The 13,726-nt window shown below is 39.0% G+C and overlaps 1 protein-coding gene across 1 annotated transcript; it reads left to right on the forward strand.

Annotated features, from left to right (window-relative positions):
* Nucleotides 1–64: 64 nt before the first annotated feature.
* On the forward strand, nucleotides 65–13,604 carry rnf40 (ring finger protein 40). Its single transcript, XM_008314230.1, has 20 exons — nucleotides 65–130; nucleotides 565–713; nucleotides 803–970; nucleotides 1,255–1,582; nucleotides 1,967–2,167; nucleotides 2,588–2,709; nucleotides 3,166–3,312; nucleotides 3,493–3,567; nucleotides 3,729–3,848; nucleotides 4,132–4,311; nucleotides 4,516–4,651; nucleotides 5,994–6,115; nucleotides 6,192–6,451; nucleotides 6,954–7,071; nucleotides 7,167–7,316; nucleotides 9,782–9,994; nucleotides 11,002–11,127; nucleotides 11,867–12,007; nucleotides 12,758–12,859; nucleotides 13,221–13,604. The coding sequence occupies exons 2-20, from the start codon at nucleotides 576–578 to the stop codon at nucleotides 13,395–13,397; spliced, it is 3,024 nt and encodes a 1,007-aa protein (XP_008312452.1). The 5' UTR covers nucleotides 65–130; nucleotides 565–575; the 3' UTR covers nucleotides 13,398–13,604.
* Nucleotides 13,605–13,726: the final 122 nt, after the last annotated feature.

Here is a 13,726-nt window from a genome sequence, read left to right on the forward strand (position 1 = left end):
TTTTAATAGTATAATTATGCTGTTGTTAGCTTAGTTTTTTTTAATCAAAACCCCAGCGGACGTTTATTGTCGTCATTTCCTGAAGCTGCTCCGCATCCTCTTGGCTACGTTTCAGCCGTTCCTTTGGAAGGTTTGTAATTTAAAAATATAGAACAGGCTATTTTGGACGTTTCGCAAGTTTTTTCGCAGAACATTTTAGCTGTGTATTGATAGTTAACCGATAATAAAGTCTACAAACACGACGGACAAAGACTGACGTTTAGCTTAACGAAACGACTTGTACGACAGCATTAGCACAGTTAGCATCAGCGCGTTTGCTAATATTCTTAAGTCATAGTAGAAATGTTTTGTTTGTTGCTTCCCGGCGTTTTGGTGACATATGAATTAACTAATGTTACATGCTTGATTCTTAAACTAGTGGAACCACATGGAATGAAAAATGAACCGGTGTCTCATCTTCGGTCCTTCTTTTGTAGTAATTTTTGTAAAGGCTAGTTAGCAAAAATAAAAAATTACAAAGCTGAAACCTTACACTTTAGTTTCATTGTGTATGATATTTTGCAGGGGAAGGAAAGATGTCAGGTACCGGGGGAGGGAAACGTCCCTCAGGTGGAGACAGTCCCCCTGGTCCCCCTGAGAAGAAAAGCAAAAAAGAGGAGAAGACTACGACCACTCTCATTGAGCCCATTCGAATAGCAGGGGTGTCATCCACTGTAAGCAAATTTCAGCGTTCATTCCTGTTTCGTCCGAACATATTTATACATTTGCACCAAAATGTCCCTCTAATATTTCATCTTTGTAGGAGGAAATGGACATGAAAGTAATGCAGTTTAAGAACAAAAAGCTGTCTGAGAGACTTGAACAGAGACAGGCGATGGAGGACGAGTTACGAGAGAAAATTGAGAAGCTGGAGAAGAGACAAGCCACTGATGACACCACTCTACTAATTGTCAACCGTTACTGGTCACAGGTAAGTTCTGCTCTTCAGAATTCTTTAATTGATATTTCTGAAAAAATGTTTAAAGGTAAATATTTGTTACATTCTTTTAAAGGACTTACCTTTTTACTTTTCACCTTACAGATAATGGTTTTGTTCATGTGTGTTGCTTTTGTTCTAGTTTACTGGTTTTGTTTTTTTGTTAATGTAGTAAAATCTGTTATTCACATAAATGTAATCATCTATGTGATCTAAATGATGGACTCGGTTTTTACAAAATAACCCAATATTTCAACCTCTGTGTTTCTAACTCGCAGTTGGAAGAGAATGTGCAAATTTTACGCAAACGCATTGAGCCCCAGTCTCCAGTAAAATCCACCCCGGCGATACCCATGGTCCCCGTCTCTGATCCAACTCCTATGGATGAAGATGGGGTCAGTCTGTCTTCACCAACATCTTCCGTTCCCCTTCCTCCCCTTCCTGAGGCCCAACATGAAGAGGAGCGAGTAGAGAAACAGCAAGAGGAAAGTCAGGAGCAGCATCAGGAAGAGCGCCAGGAGGAGCAACAGCAACAGCAGCCTCCTCTTCCTGCTGGATCAGAAGAGACAATGGCACCAACTGAGCCTCCTCAGGAGTCAACCGCAGGTAAGATGATTCATACATCTATAAACTAGATGCATTTATTATGTAATCTGTTACTGTGAATAACATCTCATATCTAAACCATCTAAACTTCATATGATATTAAACTTAAAATCAAACTAATTTATTATGTGTTTGCACTAGTTGCATCGCTTTGTTTCTTTCTGATTTTGTGTATGGCATCAGGCATTGTGTGGCTGTTGATTTACTCATACCAGACCCTGATACGTTCATGGAAGTATTCTCATTTAGTCTTCAACAATATATGTTTTTAAGGTGGTACATCCACTTTTCCTGAGGAAAAAATTAGAATTAATGATTTAAAAAAGAACTGTCTGTATTGTATATTGTTATAAATATATATAAAAATATATATCTCCTCTTTAGAAACCACACCACCTCCTCCTCCTCTAAGTGAGAATGCCAAAGGGTTTCTAACCACACTGGAACACAGCAGCGAGGAAGAGCTCAGCCTTCACCTTCAAGGTCGCATGCAGTTCAGCAAAGAGGCCATCGCCTGTTTGGTCTGCGTGTTTGACAGGCTGCACAGCCGAATCTCTGACATGTGCAAACAAGTCCAAACTGCCAGTAAGTGTTGAGGGTCTTGTCTTGTTTTTCCTTCACCAATCAGCTTAATTTCAAGTGCGTTAAGATAGATAGAGAAATAGATAGTACTTTATTAATCCCTTGGGAGTTCCCTTTGGGAAATTTAGGCTCCAGCCGCAGCAGCAGTATAGCACCAAAACAACAGTAAAAACACACAAATAGGTGAAATACAATAAAATACAAACATGAGTAGCGGCACTCTGTCAATGAAAATGGGAAACCTGAACAGTGGATGTTAGCAGATTAGTAGGTTACTAGAAGTAGTTAGATAGTGTTATTAGTATTAGTAGGTAATTATTGTTGCCATGTATGGTGTTGTTGATGGCAATCTCAATTATTATTTATTATTATATTTCAATTATACCATTGTTAAATTGCTGCTAATGTGATGCTCATTTACAGCATGTGAGGATGACAGCCAGTCTGACATCATCAGTTTAATGCACACACTTCTGGATGACAATAACCGACTGAGGGATCTGGCCACCGTCCTGCAGGGTCGTCATCATAAAATGTCTATGGAGGTAGAGTTTCTTAAATGTTGGTTGTGTCACAATGTATGATGAATGTCCACGCGTGTATGTTTTGAGAGTGTGATTTCTTCCAGTGCACTTGCAGGTGAGGCCAGATACAACTGTTGTTTATACTACTTTGGCGTTTTGAACCAGCGAAAAAACAAAAAAAGCTGCAAACAAGAAAAATCTCTGAAACAACATTGTTTTTTTTAACTTTTCATAAATATAGAAAGCTCATTGTGATTCTTGGACTTCCTGGACACATAGACACACAGGCCCAGGGTATCACAATAATTAAGCTTTATACTTCATTCTTATAGATGTTCCCTGTAATGCAGGTTTAATAAAAGAAGTCAGACAAAGACAAGTTATTCTCTTCAGGTTTACTGTTACTTAGCAATGTGAGTATGTTGTGATGTTCTATTTCTTTAGGTTTATTTTTCTTCACTCTTTCATGTTCTGCAGTACAATGAGTTGGTAGACAAGGTGACCAGCTCTGAGACCAAGGTCTCTGAGATGGAGACAACAGTAGAGGATCTGCAGTGGGACATTGAGAAACTCCGCAACAGGGAACAGAAGCTCAACAAACATCTGGCTGAGGCCATGGAGCAGGTGCATTTAAGAAATGAAAAAATGTCTGTGTGGTGAGCTTTTTTCTGTCCACCATGCAGAAGACAGTCTTTTCTATTATAAAACCAAAAAATAACATCAAATTTGATGTTTTTTTTATGTTAATAATTAATCTTTTTTTTTTTTTTATTCTTAATTTTGAATTTGTGTCTCCGTTGTCAGCTGAAGTCTGGATACAGCAGCACTGGCAGCTCTGGTGGTCTCCCTGGTGGTCAGATTACACTGAACATTCAGAAGGTGAGTTAATGAGAAACAGATTGTTCTAGTTAATTTAGATTTAATATATCAGATCTAAATTCTAGTAAAACAATGGTTCGTTGTTGTTTTTTTTATTCTTTCTTTCTTTTTGTACCATGCATATTTTACCATATAACATGTTGTTCTTGATCTCATCTCAGTTTGAGAGTCTCAATGCGGAACTGGAGCACAACCAGGAGTTGGCAAATAGCCGCATGGCAGAGTTAGAGAAACTGCAGGCGGAACTACAGGAGGCTGTGAGAGAAAGCGAGAAGCTCAAGGTACATCAAGTATTTGATCGTCTGATAGGAGTTTTCTTTTAATTCCTTTTCTATTTTTTTCAAATGTAGGACAAGCATTGTTTCAGTGCTGTTTACACTTATTTGGGTCTGAACTTTTATCAGCGCTACAAGATGAATGCATTAAATATTATGTACATTATAATTGTGTAATAAAACGATTATCCACAACTTTTACAGTTTCCTACTGTTGGTTTACTGTATCTACTGTAAGTTTTCCATACTTATTTTTTTTTGTCTTCTAATATACATCTTAATTTTTTAGATGGATTTGCGCAACATTCCAGAAGAGGTAGTAAAGGAAACCTTGGAGTACAAATGTCTGCAGTCTCAGTTTTCTCTGCTGTACAATGAGTCTCTAGGGGTCAAAACACAACTGGATGAGGCACGGGCGCTCCTGCTCACTGCAAAGAACGCCCACCTCCGACATATAGAACACATGGAGGTAAATCTCTAAACATATGTTCTTCTAATTAAACAAAAAATCCTTCAAATAAACATGCAGTACAGAATGGAAGCCACAGAAATCGTTCATAACACTTGCACTCCTGTTGCATTTTTTATTTTGTCTTGATATTTTTTGCCCATTCCTGTTATTTCTGTTGCTTGGCAACACATTGAGCACTGTCCTGTGTTTTCAACCATTCAGAGTGATGAGTTGTCTGTTCAAAAGAAGCTGCGGACTGAAGTCATTCAGCTGGAAGATACCTTGGCCCAGGTGCGCAAAGAGTATGAAATGCTGCGCATTGAGTTTGAGCAGAACCTGGCAGCCAATGAACAAGCAGGTACAGTCTAATGCACAAATGCATCACCAGAGAAACTTACAGAAAATAACAGGTTGAAACAGTAGTAAGCTAAGAAGAGTATGACATTTTTTTAAAGGACTGGGTAAATTACACTTAAATGGCTTCAGGTTACTTTTGTTTAACTTTTTTCCGTTTCCAATTCCAGGCATGTTTTTATTTCAGTTGAATTCTTGTCACAGTTAGCCTAAAATGTAAAAGTAAGCAATCAGTAGTATCTCAGATTAGGTATTCTCAATCAGTGTTTCTTTTGGGCGTCTGTATTAGGACTGCCAACTTGCCAACATGTTGTACACCTGTGCTTTGCTTATCTACAGTATTCTATTCTTTTCTATTTTGTTGTTTGCCGGTGCAAGACTTTAAAGGTTGGGTCTCAAACAACACTTGTCTGCCCAATCAGACTGAAATGAGCAGCAGTTTCTTTGTCTTTGCCTGATACCTGCTGCCACACACCTGTCACCTGTGTTTGTGACACAGCTGAGTCACATTTTCTCTAACAATTTCAGACTGTGCTAAATAATCACATCTCATAATAATCCGTCTCTAATTAGCCCCAGGATCTTTAGAACAACCATTTAGTTTTCAGATTCAGGGCACCGCCACACCTATGTTGTTTGATTTATGACTAGTAATTTATATTGCATTAACGTGAGCTGATGTTGTAACTGTGTGTATGATGCTAGAAATCTCCTTTTTTTTTAAATGACAGTAAAGGCACCACTGTCTCTCCTCTGGCTCTAGTTAGTTAGATTAACCCAAGTACCTGAGTTAGTCAGTTAGGCACAGAGAAAGGGTCACGTCCCTAAGCGCAAACACTGCTACTCCTTTTGTTTACCTCACTTGGAATCACACTGCGGCCACAAGTGGCCTCCAATCTCGTTTCCAAGCAACTGCAGTGTGATATTTGTGGATCAACAACACATCATAGTTTCCACCATCGTCAGTGCCATGACTAAATCATCTATTTGACCTTTTTGTTTAAATTGTCCTGAAACATTTCAATATTTATAAGTAATGTGAAATTAAAAAAATGACGTGTTCTGTGAACCTTATTGAATGATCTCTGACACGTGTAAAATATCTAACAGTATATTTTGATGTCATAGAAGTCAAAATGACATGAGATACTGATGAAGAAAGATTTTTTACAATGTCTGTTAGTTCAGTGGGAACAGTTCTTACACAGACCCTGTGTTGTTTATAACCTCATGTCACTTACAGCATCATCATTTACAGCTCTGTATAATGTTAAATGAGTCATATCTAAACCACATGTTGACTCTGCCCCGTGTGTGTGTCTTTGTGTGTTTGCATATTCTCCCAGGACCAATCAACAGGGAGATGCGACACCTGATCAGCAGTCTGCAGAACCACAACCTGCAGCTCAAAGGAGATGTACAGCGTTATAAGAGGAAGCTACGTGAAACCCAGATGGAGATCAATAAGGTATAAGACTTGATGAGAAACGCTGAACGTCTCACAAATGTCTCGTTTTGACTTTGTTATTGTGTTTTATCGACAGTTGCGGTGTCAAAGCGGTGACACAGGGGTCCTGATTCTAGAGGAGACGACGAGTGACAGCATGGATGTGAAGAAAGAGGAGGATGAAGATCAGGAGGAAGAGGAAGAGAGGAAGAAGGAGCTGGAAAGGCAAAGAGCCAGGGAGAGAGAGAGGGAGGCTGAGCGAGAGCGGGAAAGGGAGAGAGAGAGGGAGAGGCAGCGCAGTGATGAGATGAAGAGGAAAGACTCGGACACACTGAAGATGCTACGAGTGGAACTCAAGTAAATTGCCTCTTCTGTCAGTTTAAGCATGTAGCTACAAGTCAAAATGAGAGAGAGACTTGTATATTGACCTCAAAAACTGTGCTGCAGCAGAGTTTGCCAAGCATTACCCCAAATGAAATCCCCGTTTTGCCCAGCAGTAAAGCAATAATTGATAGCAAAAAGATTGGCACCACTTCACGCTAACTTGTTATTTCACAGCGGTTTATACAAAAACAAATTGTCTAACTGATGGGGGCATACTTTTGGATTAAAGGTTATTAGAGCACCAAAAACCTTTACTATCTACTGTATTGACTTTGCTAAAGTTAAACCATCATCAAGTGCCTGTATAATGTGAATAGGAACACTGTATTTAGGTTAAGGCTCTCATGTGTCCGAACACGTTATGTTTTTGAAAGATGTGACAGTGTAAAAGAAGTGACATTTTTTAAATTTCTTTTAATTTTACAAATACCTCAGACCTTAATACTGTGACTGTTGTTATTTTCATTCTCCCCAGGAAAGCCCAGGAGTCCCAGAAAGAGATGAAGCTCTTGTTAGACATGTATAAGTCGGCACCAAAGGAACAGAGAGATAAAGTGCAGCTCATGGCTGCTGAGCGGAAAGCCAAAGCGGAGGTTGTTTTTTTTTGTAGAGACTTCTTTCTTTCTGACACTTTCGTTGTTTCCATGTATTTCCATGTCTGTCCTCACCCTCAACTTTAAACACCCAGGTTGATGAGATGAGGATGAGGGTACGAGATCTGGAAGAAAGGGAGAGGAAGGAGAGCAAGAAGCTGGCTGATGAAGATGCCCTCAGGAAGATCAGAGTTGCAGAAGAGACAATTGAGCACCTGCAGAAGAAACTCGCAGCCACCAAGCAGGTATCTGCGTGTTTTCTTTTCCCTCTGACGTAGCACCTGGCAGCTGCAGCTGGTCACAACGAGGGCCTGCTTTCATATTTTTATTCTAAAAAGTGTGCCTCAAGAGGAACTGACTCACAGGCTGTGCTTACATTAATTTTTCATAGTCTTTATGAGAAAACCTGAAACCAGCCGGACAGCAGAGATATGATTATAAACAAAGCAGCTGTGCTACAGACCAGTGCACCGATCATGACATTGGCTGCAGAAATGGGTTTATCCTCCTTTTTAACCACTAAAGAGGAACTGAAATCTAAGGCTTTGGACCTGAACCTCTCTCTACTGGTCTCCAGGTTCTCTTGCCTCCCTTAAGTAGATCTTGTTTTCGTCTGCATCTGTCCATTTGGCTTGGTGCACTTCTCAGAAATCAAGAACCAATTTTGTTGAAACTAAGCGATGGAGAAATGATTAAATTAAATCATTAGTTTTTTGGATATCTTAGTGGAATCCGAGTGGCTTTAAAAAAGGATTACACTCCACGTGTGATTTCTCCTATTTTCCAAGGGAAAAAAGTTTTGCTTTACAAATATATTAATAAATTGGTTGTCACATGCTACATCTATTTAGATCTTGAAGTAAACAAAAAATACAATATATACTATTTCAGCTTTTGTATACTTACTTCAATAGATGTCATTGTCAGCATAGCTGTTCTCTTAAATCATCAGTATCTGAAATAGCATAAAGTGCAACTGATTTTATTATATTTATTTTATCCTAGGCTATTGTAGTCTGCTATTCAGCGAAAAAAGGAAAATAAATTCATTCATCTTCTATTGCTTCATCTCGGGGTTACACGAAGCCTGAGGTCTATCATATATTTATACTTACAATGGCCCCCCGTAGTTAATGTAGTGTGAACATGAAACCATTACAGTATCTGACAAGTGTTAAATTTCACTGTAGTGGACATATGGAAACTCCCTAATTAAATAACCTGCTCAGTGGAATAACATTGACTCAGGTGTTAGTTTTTAATTATGATAAGTGTATAAAGGTAATAACTTACTCGGAATCATATAATCTCCATTTATTATATAATTGAAAAGATTTAGCCCTCATTTTATGTGAGTGCCCTTTTCTGCACAACAATTAGCTGTAATAAGTTCAGAGAAAAAAAATCAGTTTCACTGTTTGCATGTTCTCAAACTGTAATTAAATCAATTATAGAAAATGGTCCAAAAGTGAAGCAGTGGTTTTAGAGACAGCTGCAGAGATGTGATAGCCTAAAGCTTCTTGCACACTGGGATCTCCCTCAGAACATTGTTAAGTGAAAGAAAAACACAGTCTGGACACATTCTCTGGACTCATTTGTTCAACTACTGTGTTTTTCACATTCTCTGGACTCATTTGTTCAACTTTTACTTTGCTTTATTGTCTGGTTTATGAGAGGGAAAAAAATCAGGCAACCAGACAGTTTTGGATTTGGGTGTGTTTGATTTGTTCCTGTCTTCATGAATTTGAACTTGTAGGTTGTCAGAACTACTTGTGAGTTCACGATGCGTCTTTGGATTGTAGGCTTTAAGTTAAAATGCGGGATAAAACAAACTACTGTAGTTGTGGATACAGTTCGAGTTATTTATTACTATCAGGCCAGTGAATTAGTAATACAATTGCAGTAGTCAGGTTATGTTATTATGTAACCTTGGATTTTAACATCTCCACTTCTTTTGGGTTTTTTTAGAACCACAATTAACCTTTTTTGCTAATGTTTGCGGGGCTGTAAGAGCATACAACTTTTAATCTGATTAGTCACAGAGTAGATTGTTTTTGATTACTCAAAATAAATTGAAATAAATCAACTTTTCTGAATATGGCATAGAACAACAGGTAGATGTATGTGTTTCACTCCTATTTGTATTTGGGACTAATCCAAATGATGGAATTTTTAATTTGGAGAATTTTCAAGAATGATATTCAAAAGTATAATTCCAAATTTGACTTCATAGAGTTGGTGGATTTTAGTGGTTACTATGTATTGTTCACAGCCTGTAGAGTAGATTAATTTTTACATCAGGTAAAATATCTACAGTACTGTTTAAACTCACTTTAAACTCAAGTTTCTTTTCCACTACACCTTTTGAGAATTTTGCTATGTTTAGTTTTTGTATTAATAGTATTTTAAACATAATTTACTTGATAAGCAACTTTATTTGTTATGAGTAGACATCTAGACAAAATAGCAACTTTATATGGGACCCCCCAAAAAGTTCTGTGACTAATGTGTGATTTCCCACAGTCTTAAAATACAACTGTGGTGCATCATCTCTGAAGACCTTAGGTTTAATTAGAGGGACAGAGAAGTGAAACTAATTTGCACAAACCAATTTTTTCAACAGTCAAAAACAGATGATGAAGTTAGTGTTTTTCTGTTTTTGTAAACTAAAGTCACGTCTTTGATCAGCGATGCATGCTTTTCTGTGTAGGAGGAAGAAGCCCTGCTGAGTGAGATGGACGTCACTGGCCAGGCCTTCGAGGACATGCAGGAGCAGAACAGCCGACTACTGCAGCAGCTGCGGGAGAAGGACGACGCCAACTTCAAGCTGATGAGCGAGCGAATTAAATCCAACCAGATCTACAAGCTGCTGAAGGAGGAAAAGGAGGAGCTGGCTGACCAAGTTCTGAGATTTAAAACACAGGTTGAAAGTTGTCAGTTGCTTGATCCATATCACGAAGTTTGAAAACAACAACATGTTTCGTGTTAACAAGTAAAAAACTGCATTTAGACAAAGGTTAAAGCTCGGTGTTAGAGACATCCTGCGTCGGTATCAACTCACCTAATAAGACAGACCACATGATTGTCCTGCTCCACTGAGAATCCTTGTGCCTGTTAAAACAGAAGGCTCCCTTCTCTCATTGTTTGCTCAGTATTTTTAACAACAGATGAACATGGTTTTCTTGTTCACTGAATGTATTCTATTTCCATGAATCCCATTTCACACCTAGCAGTTTTGCAGTGCTCCAGTCAAGGACTGATGTCCAAGATTCTTTACTTGACTTGGAAATTGAGATTTAATGTAACATAACACTGGCTACAAAAACCTTTTTCTGTCCCTCAGTGACCTGGACTTAAATCCCTGGAGATTCAATCCAATATTTTTTCCGTGTCTCAAAACACATGCATGTTTGTGTCTGTCTGTTCCAGCAACATATAGAAAAAAATGTCTTTGCCATGTTTAAGAATTTTGATTTATTTCAATCAATTAAATTAATCTTGGTTAATTACATTCATGATTATATATAATTAATAGGTATTAATCCTCAACTACTCTAATTGTTTGACAGCCTTTTTATAGAAACCAGCACATTAACATTTATGTTATAAATATGTTTATATTAAGTCTCTGAGGTAAATGATTAATGGAAAAGGGGAAAATATGAGAGTTCCAGATCTGTGTTGTTTCCTGACGTCTGTGTCTCTGCCAGTGCTGTTCAAACAAAATGTAGCCAATGGTGTTTTCAAACTTCTCTGTTTTCAAGGCTGTAAAACACCAGGATATTGTAGACTGCAGGCATATCTGGAGCCAGATATGTGCGTTAGAAGAAAAAGCTCAGTGTTGATGTACCCTTAATCTTTATATGCTGAATGTTTGTTTTTTTTTGTATTTGGGGAACTGAAATATTAACCGGTGCCTCCCTCCCTCAGGTGGACGCCCAGCTGCTGGTTGTGCAGAAGCTGGAAGAAAAAGAGGGCGTCCTGCAGAGCACGCTGGCCACTCTGGAGAAAGAGCTTGCCGTCCGGATGCAAGCCTTGGAGCTCAACAAAAGAAAGGTGAGAAGAAAAAAGTCGTAGAACTGTTGACTCTTGGGTTTTACTGCTAATCACTGCTTTTCTTTGATTGCCAGATACCCAGGGTATCTTAATAAAAACACTATAAAACATACAAGGACTGGTGTAAAAGCACAAGGTCGGAGCTGTACTTGTTGCAGTCTCCGATATATGTGTTTAGGTGAGGTTTGCAAGCTTATTGTTACAAAACCTATTAATGAGCTTCACTCCGTGCAAATTAAACCCAGCATGTGTTATCATTCCCACATCTCTACGTTTGACTTTTTTTTTCTAACTCTTCTGATCCTCACAAGCACCGTTGGGTTTCTGAGTCAGACTGTAAACAGAGTTGTTCAATAGATAAATAATGAAGTCGTCCTGTCACTTCAGAGAACAAATTTCTTTGGTCACTCCCTTTTCATCTTTGTGTACGGGTTGCATAGACCGCAACAATTGAATTAAAACATGAGAGAAAAGACGAGGATGTAAAATTGTATCACATGCTGAAGAACGTGTCTGTCAGAGCTGGAAAATAAACACACGCTGATGTAAATATTATAAAATATGCATAAGCATCACTACAGTTGTTTAGGTTGGTGCACAGCACAATCAGAGTGGAAAGAAGAAACAATGGTGTTTGGTTTTTTTTTTCTAAACGTACTGCACCGTCACATTACAGCTCAGGAGTCAGGAATTTCTTTATTTAAATGTTTTAATTGTGTCCGCTTCCTCTGCGCTGCAGGCAGTGGAGGCAGCCCAGTTGGCAGAAGACCTGAAGGTGCAGCTGGAACACACGCAGTCCAAGCTTAAGGAGATCCAGGTCTCTGTGGCCGAGAACAGAACAGCCAGAGAGAGGGAGAGCAGCAACCTAAAACGAGCACAGGTACACTGTCCCCCAGAGCGGACGGCTGTTGAGCTTTGTCCAAACTCATTAGCAAGGTTTTTATAGGAGCTTGGTGGTTGTGCTATTTTATTAAGGTATTTCTCATAGTATGCAAATAAAACAACATTTTAACAGCTATAAAATGTTCCTTTAAGAAAGAACAGAGAAACTATAAAGTGGTTGTAGAATTCGCCTTTTCCATTGGAATCATAACTAAATATATATTCTTTAAAAAAAAAAGAGTGGACCTTGTTTACATGTGGAATTTTGAAAAGGCCACAAAGAAAATCTCTGAAGACCATCTTATCCTGGGATGGTTAAGAAATTGACCAAATAAGTATAAGGTGGTTTACTTTACTACTGGAGGTGATGTAGCTGAGGCATGTTAAATTAACTACAAACTACTGCAGCCTGCTTAGAAGTACAGTATGTTAAAAAGCACTTGGTAAATAATTTTAAAAATATGAAACGTTATTAATGGGGTGATGCACTGTACTCAGACGTACATCTGCTCCATTTGTAATCATAGTCCATTTGAATATGAAGTGCATTAACTCTACAATGTTTGGTTTATATATGTATATGAATAATGGAATCTACCACAGTAGAAAAAGTTGAAAGAAACATGACCTTGAAAAGGTGTTTTTATTCGACCTTGGACCAGCATGCTGACGACTGCATCCCTGACTTTTGTTGGTTGGGTAGTTATTCATATTGGTAATCATATCTCCACGTCCTCATGAATTCCAGGAGGATCTGTCCAGGCTGAGACGGAAGCTGGAGAAGCAGAAGAAGATGGAGGTTTACACTGACGCTGATGAGATCCTGCAGGAGGAGATTAACCAGTACAAGGTGAGGACATTGTTCATGTGCAGAGGAAAATTGATGACTTTCACCAGAGAGCACTAACAGCTTCCAGGCACAATCAGAAGTACAACAGTGCTGGTGAAGAAAGTAATATGTTGCTATTCCGAAACTACAGCTGGTGATTTGTCTGATTTTGGCTCTGGTGCCGATTCATTTGCGCGTCTACTTCCAGAGAGTGAGCTCAAAACTCTGAAAATATTACAGCCACTCTGTGCTTTGGGGGATATTGAGAGTCCAAAGCTGTTACACCCACAATTATGAAGTGTAGTACTACACGTAATACATGCAGTAACAGTGCCAGCGTGTCAGTATTTGGCTCGTAAATAACACATTTATCCGTCCGCAGGCCAAGCTGCGCTGCCCCTGCTGCAACACACGAGACAAGGAGACGGTGCTCACCAAGTGTTTCCACGTCTTCTGCTACGAATGTCTGAAGATGCGTTACGACACCAGACAGAGGAAGTGCCCGAAGTGCAACTGCGCTTTCGGAGCCAACGACTTCCACCGCATCTACATCACCTAAGACGGAGATCAGAACCAAAGTAGAGAACGGAACAGAGAAAACACAAAGACTGGAGATTTTTTCAGACACATGCAGACATGTTTCTCTGTTTGAGTCTCTCCCTTTGGAAAGACTTTTTTTTTACTGCGTCATTGCTGATTAATGTGGTGACCAAACAATGACACACAGTTGTGCCGTAGCTAATAAACACAGTTGTTTGTGCTAAAACCCTGATGTTTCTCCATGTCGAGCCACTCTGAGCTGTTGTCCTCTCTTTGACATCCCCGCCAAGTTAAACATCCTTTCCTCGAACAAACTGGGCCCACCTAAATATTTCTTTAGCCCCCCCC

This window comes from Cynoglossus semilaevis, chromosome 8 (assembly GCF_000523025.1).
Source record: "Cynoglossus semilaevis isolate Cse_v1.0 chromosome 8, Cse_v1.0, whole genome shotgun sequence".
In the NCBI taxonomy this organism is placed as follows: domain Eukaryota; kingdom Metazoa; phylum Chordata; class Actinopteri; order Pleuronectiformes; family Cynoglossidae; genus Cynoglossus; species Cynoglossus semilaevis.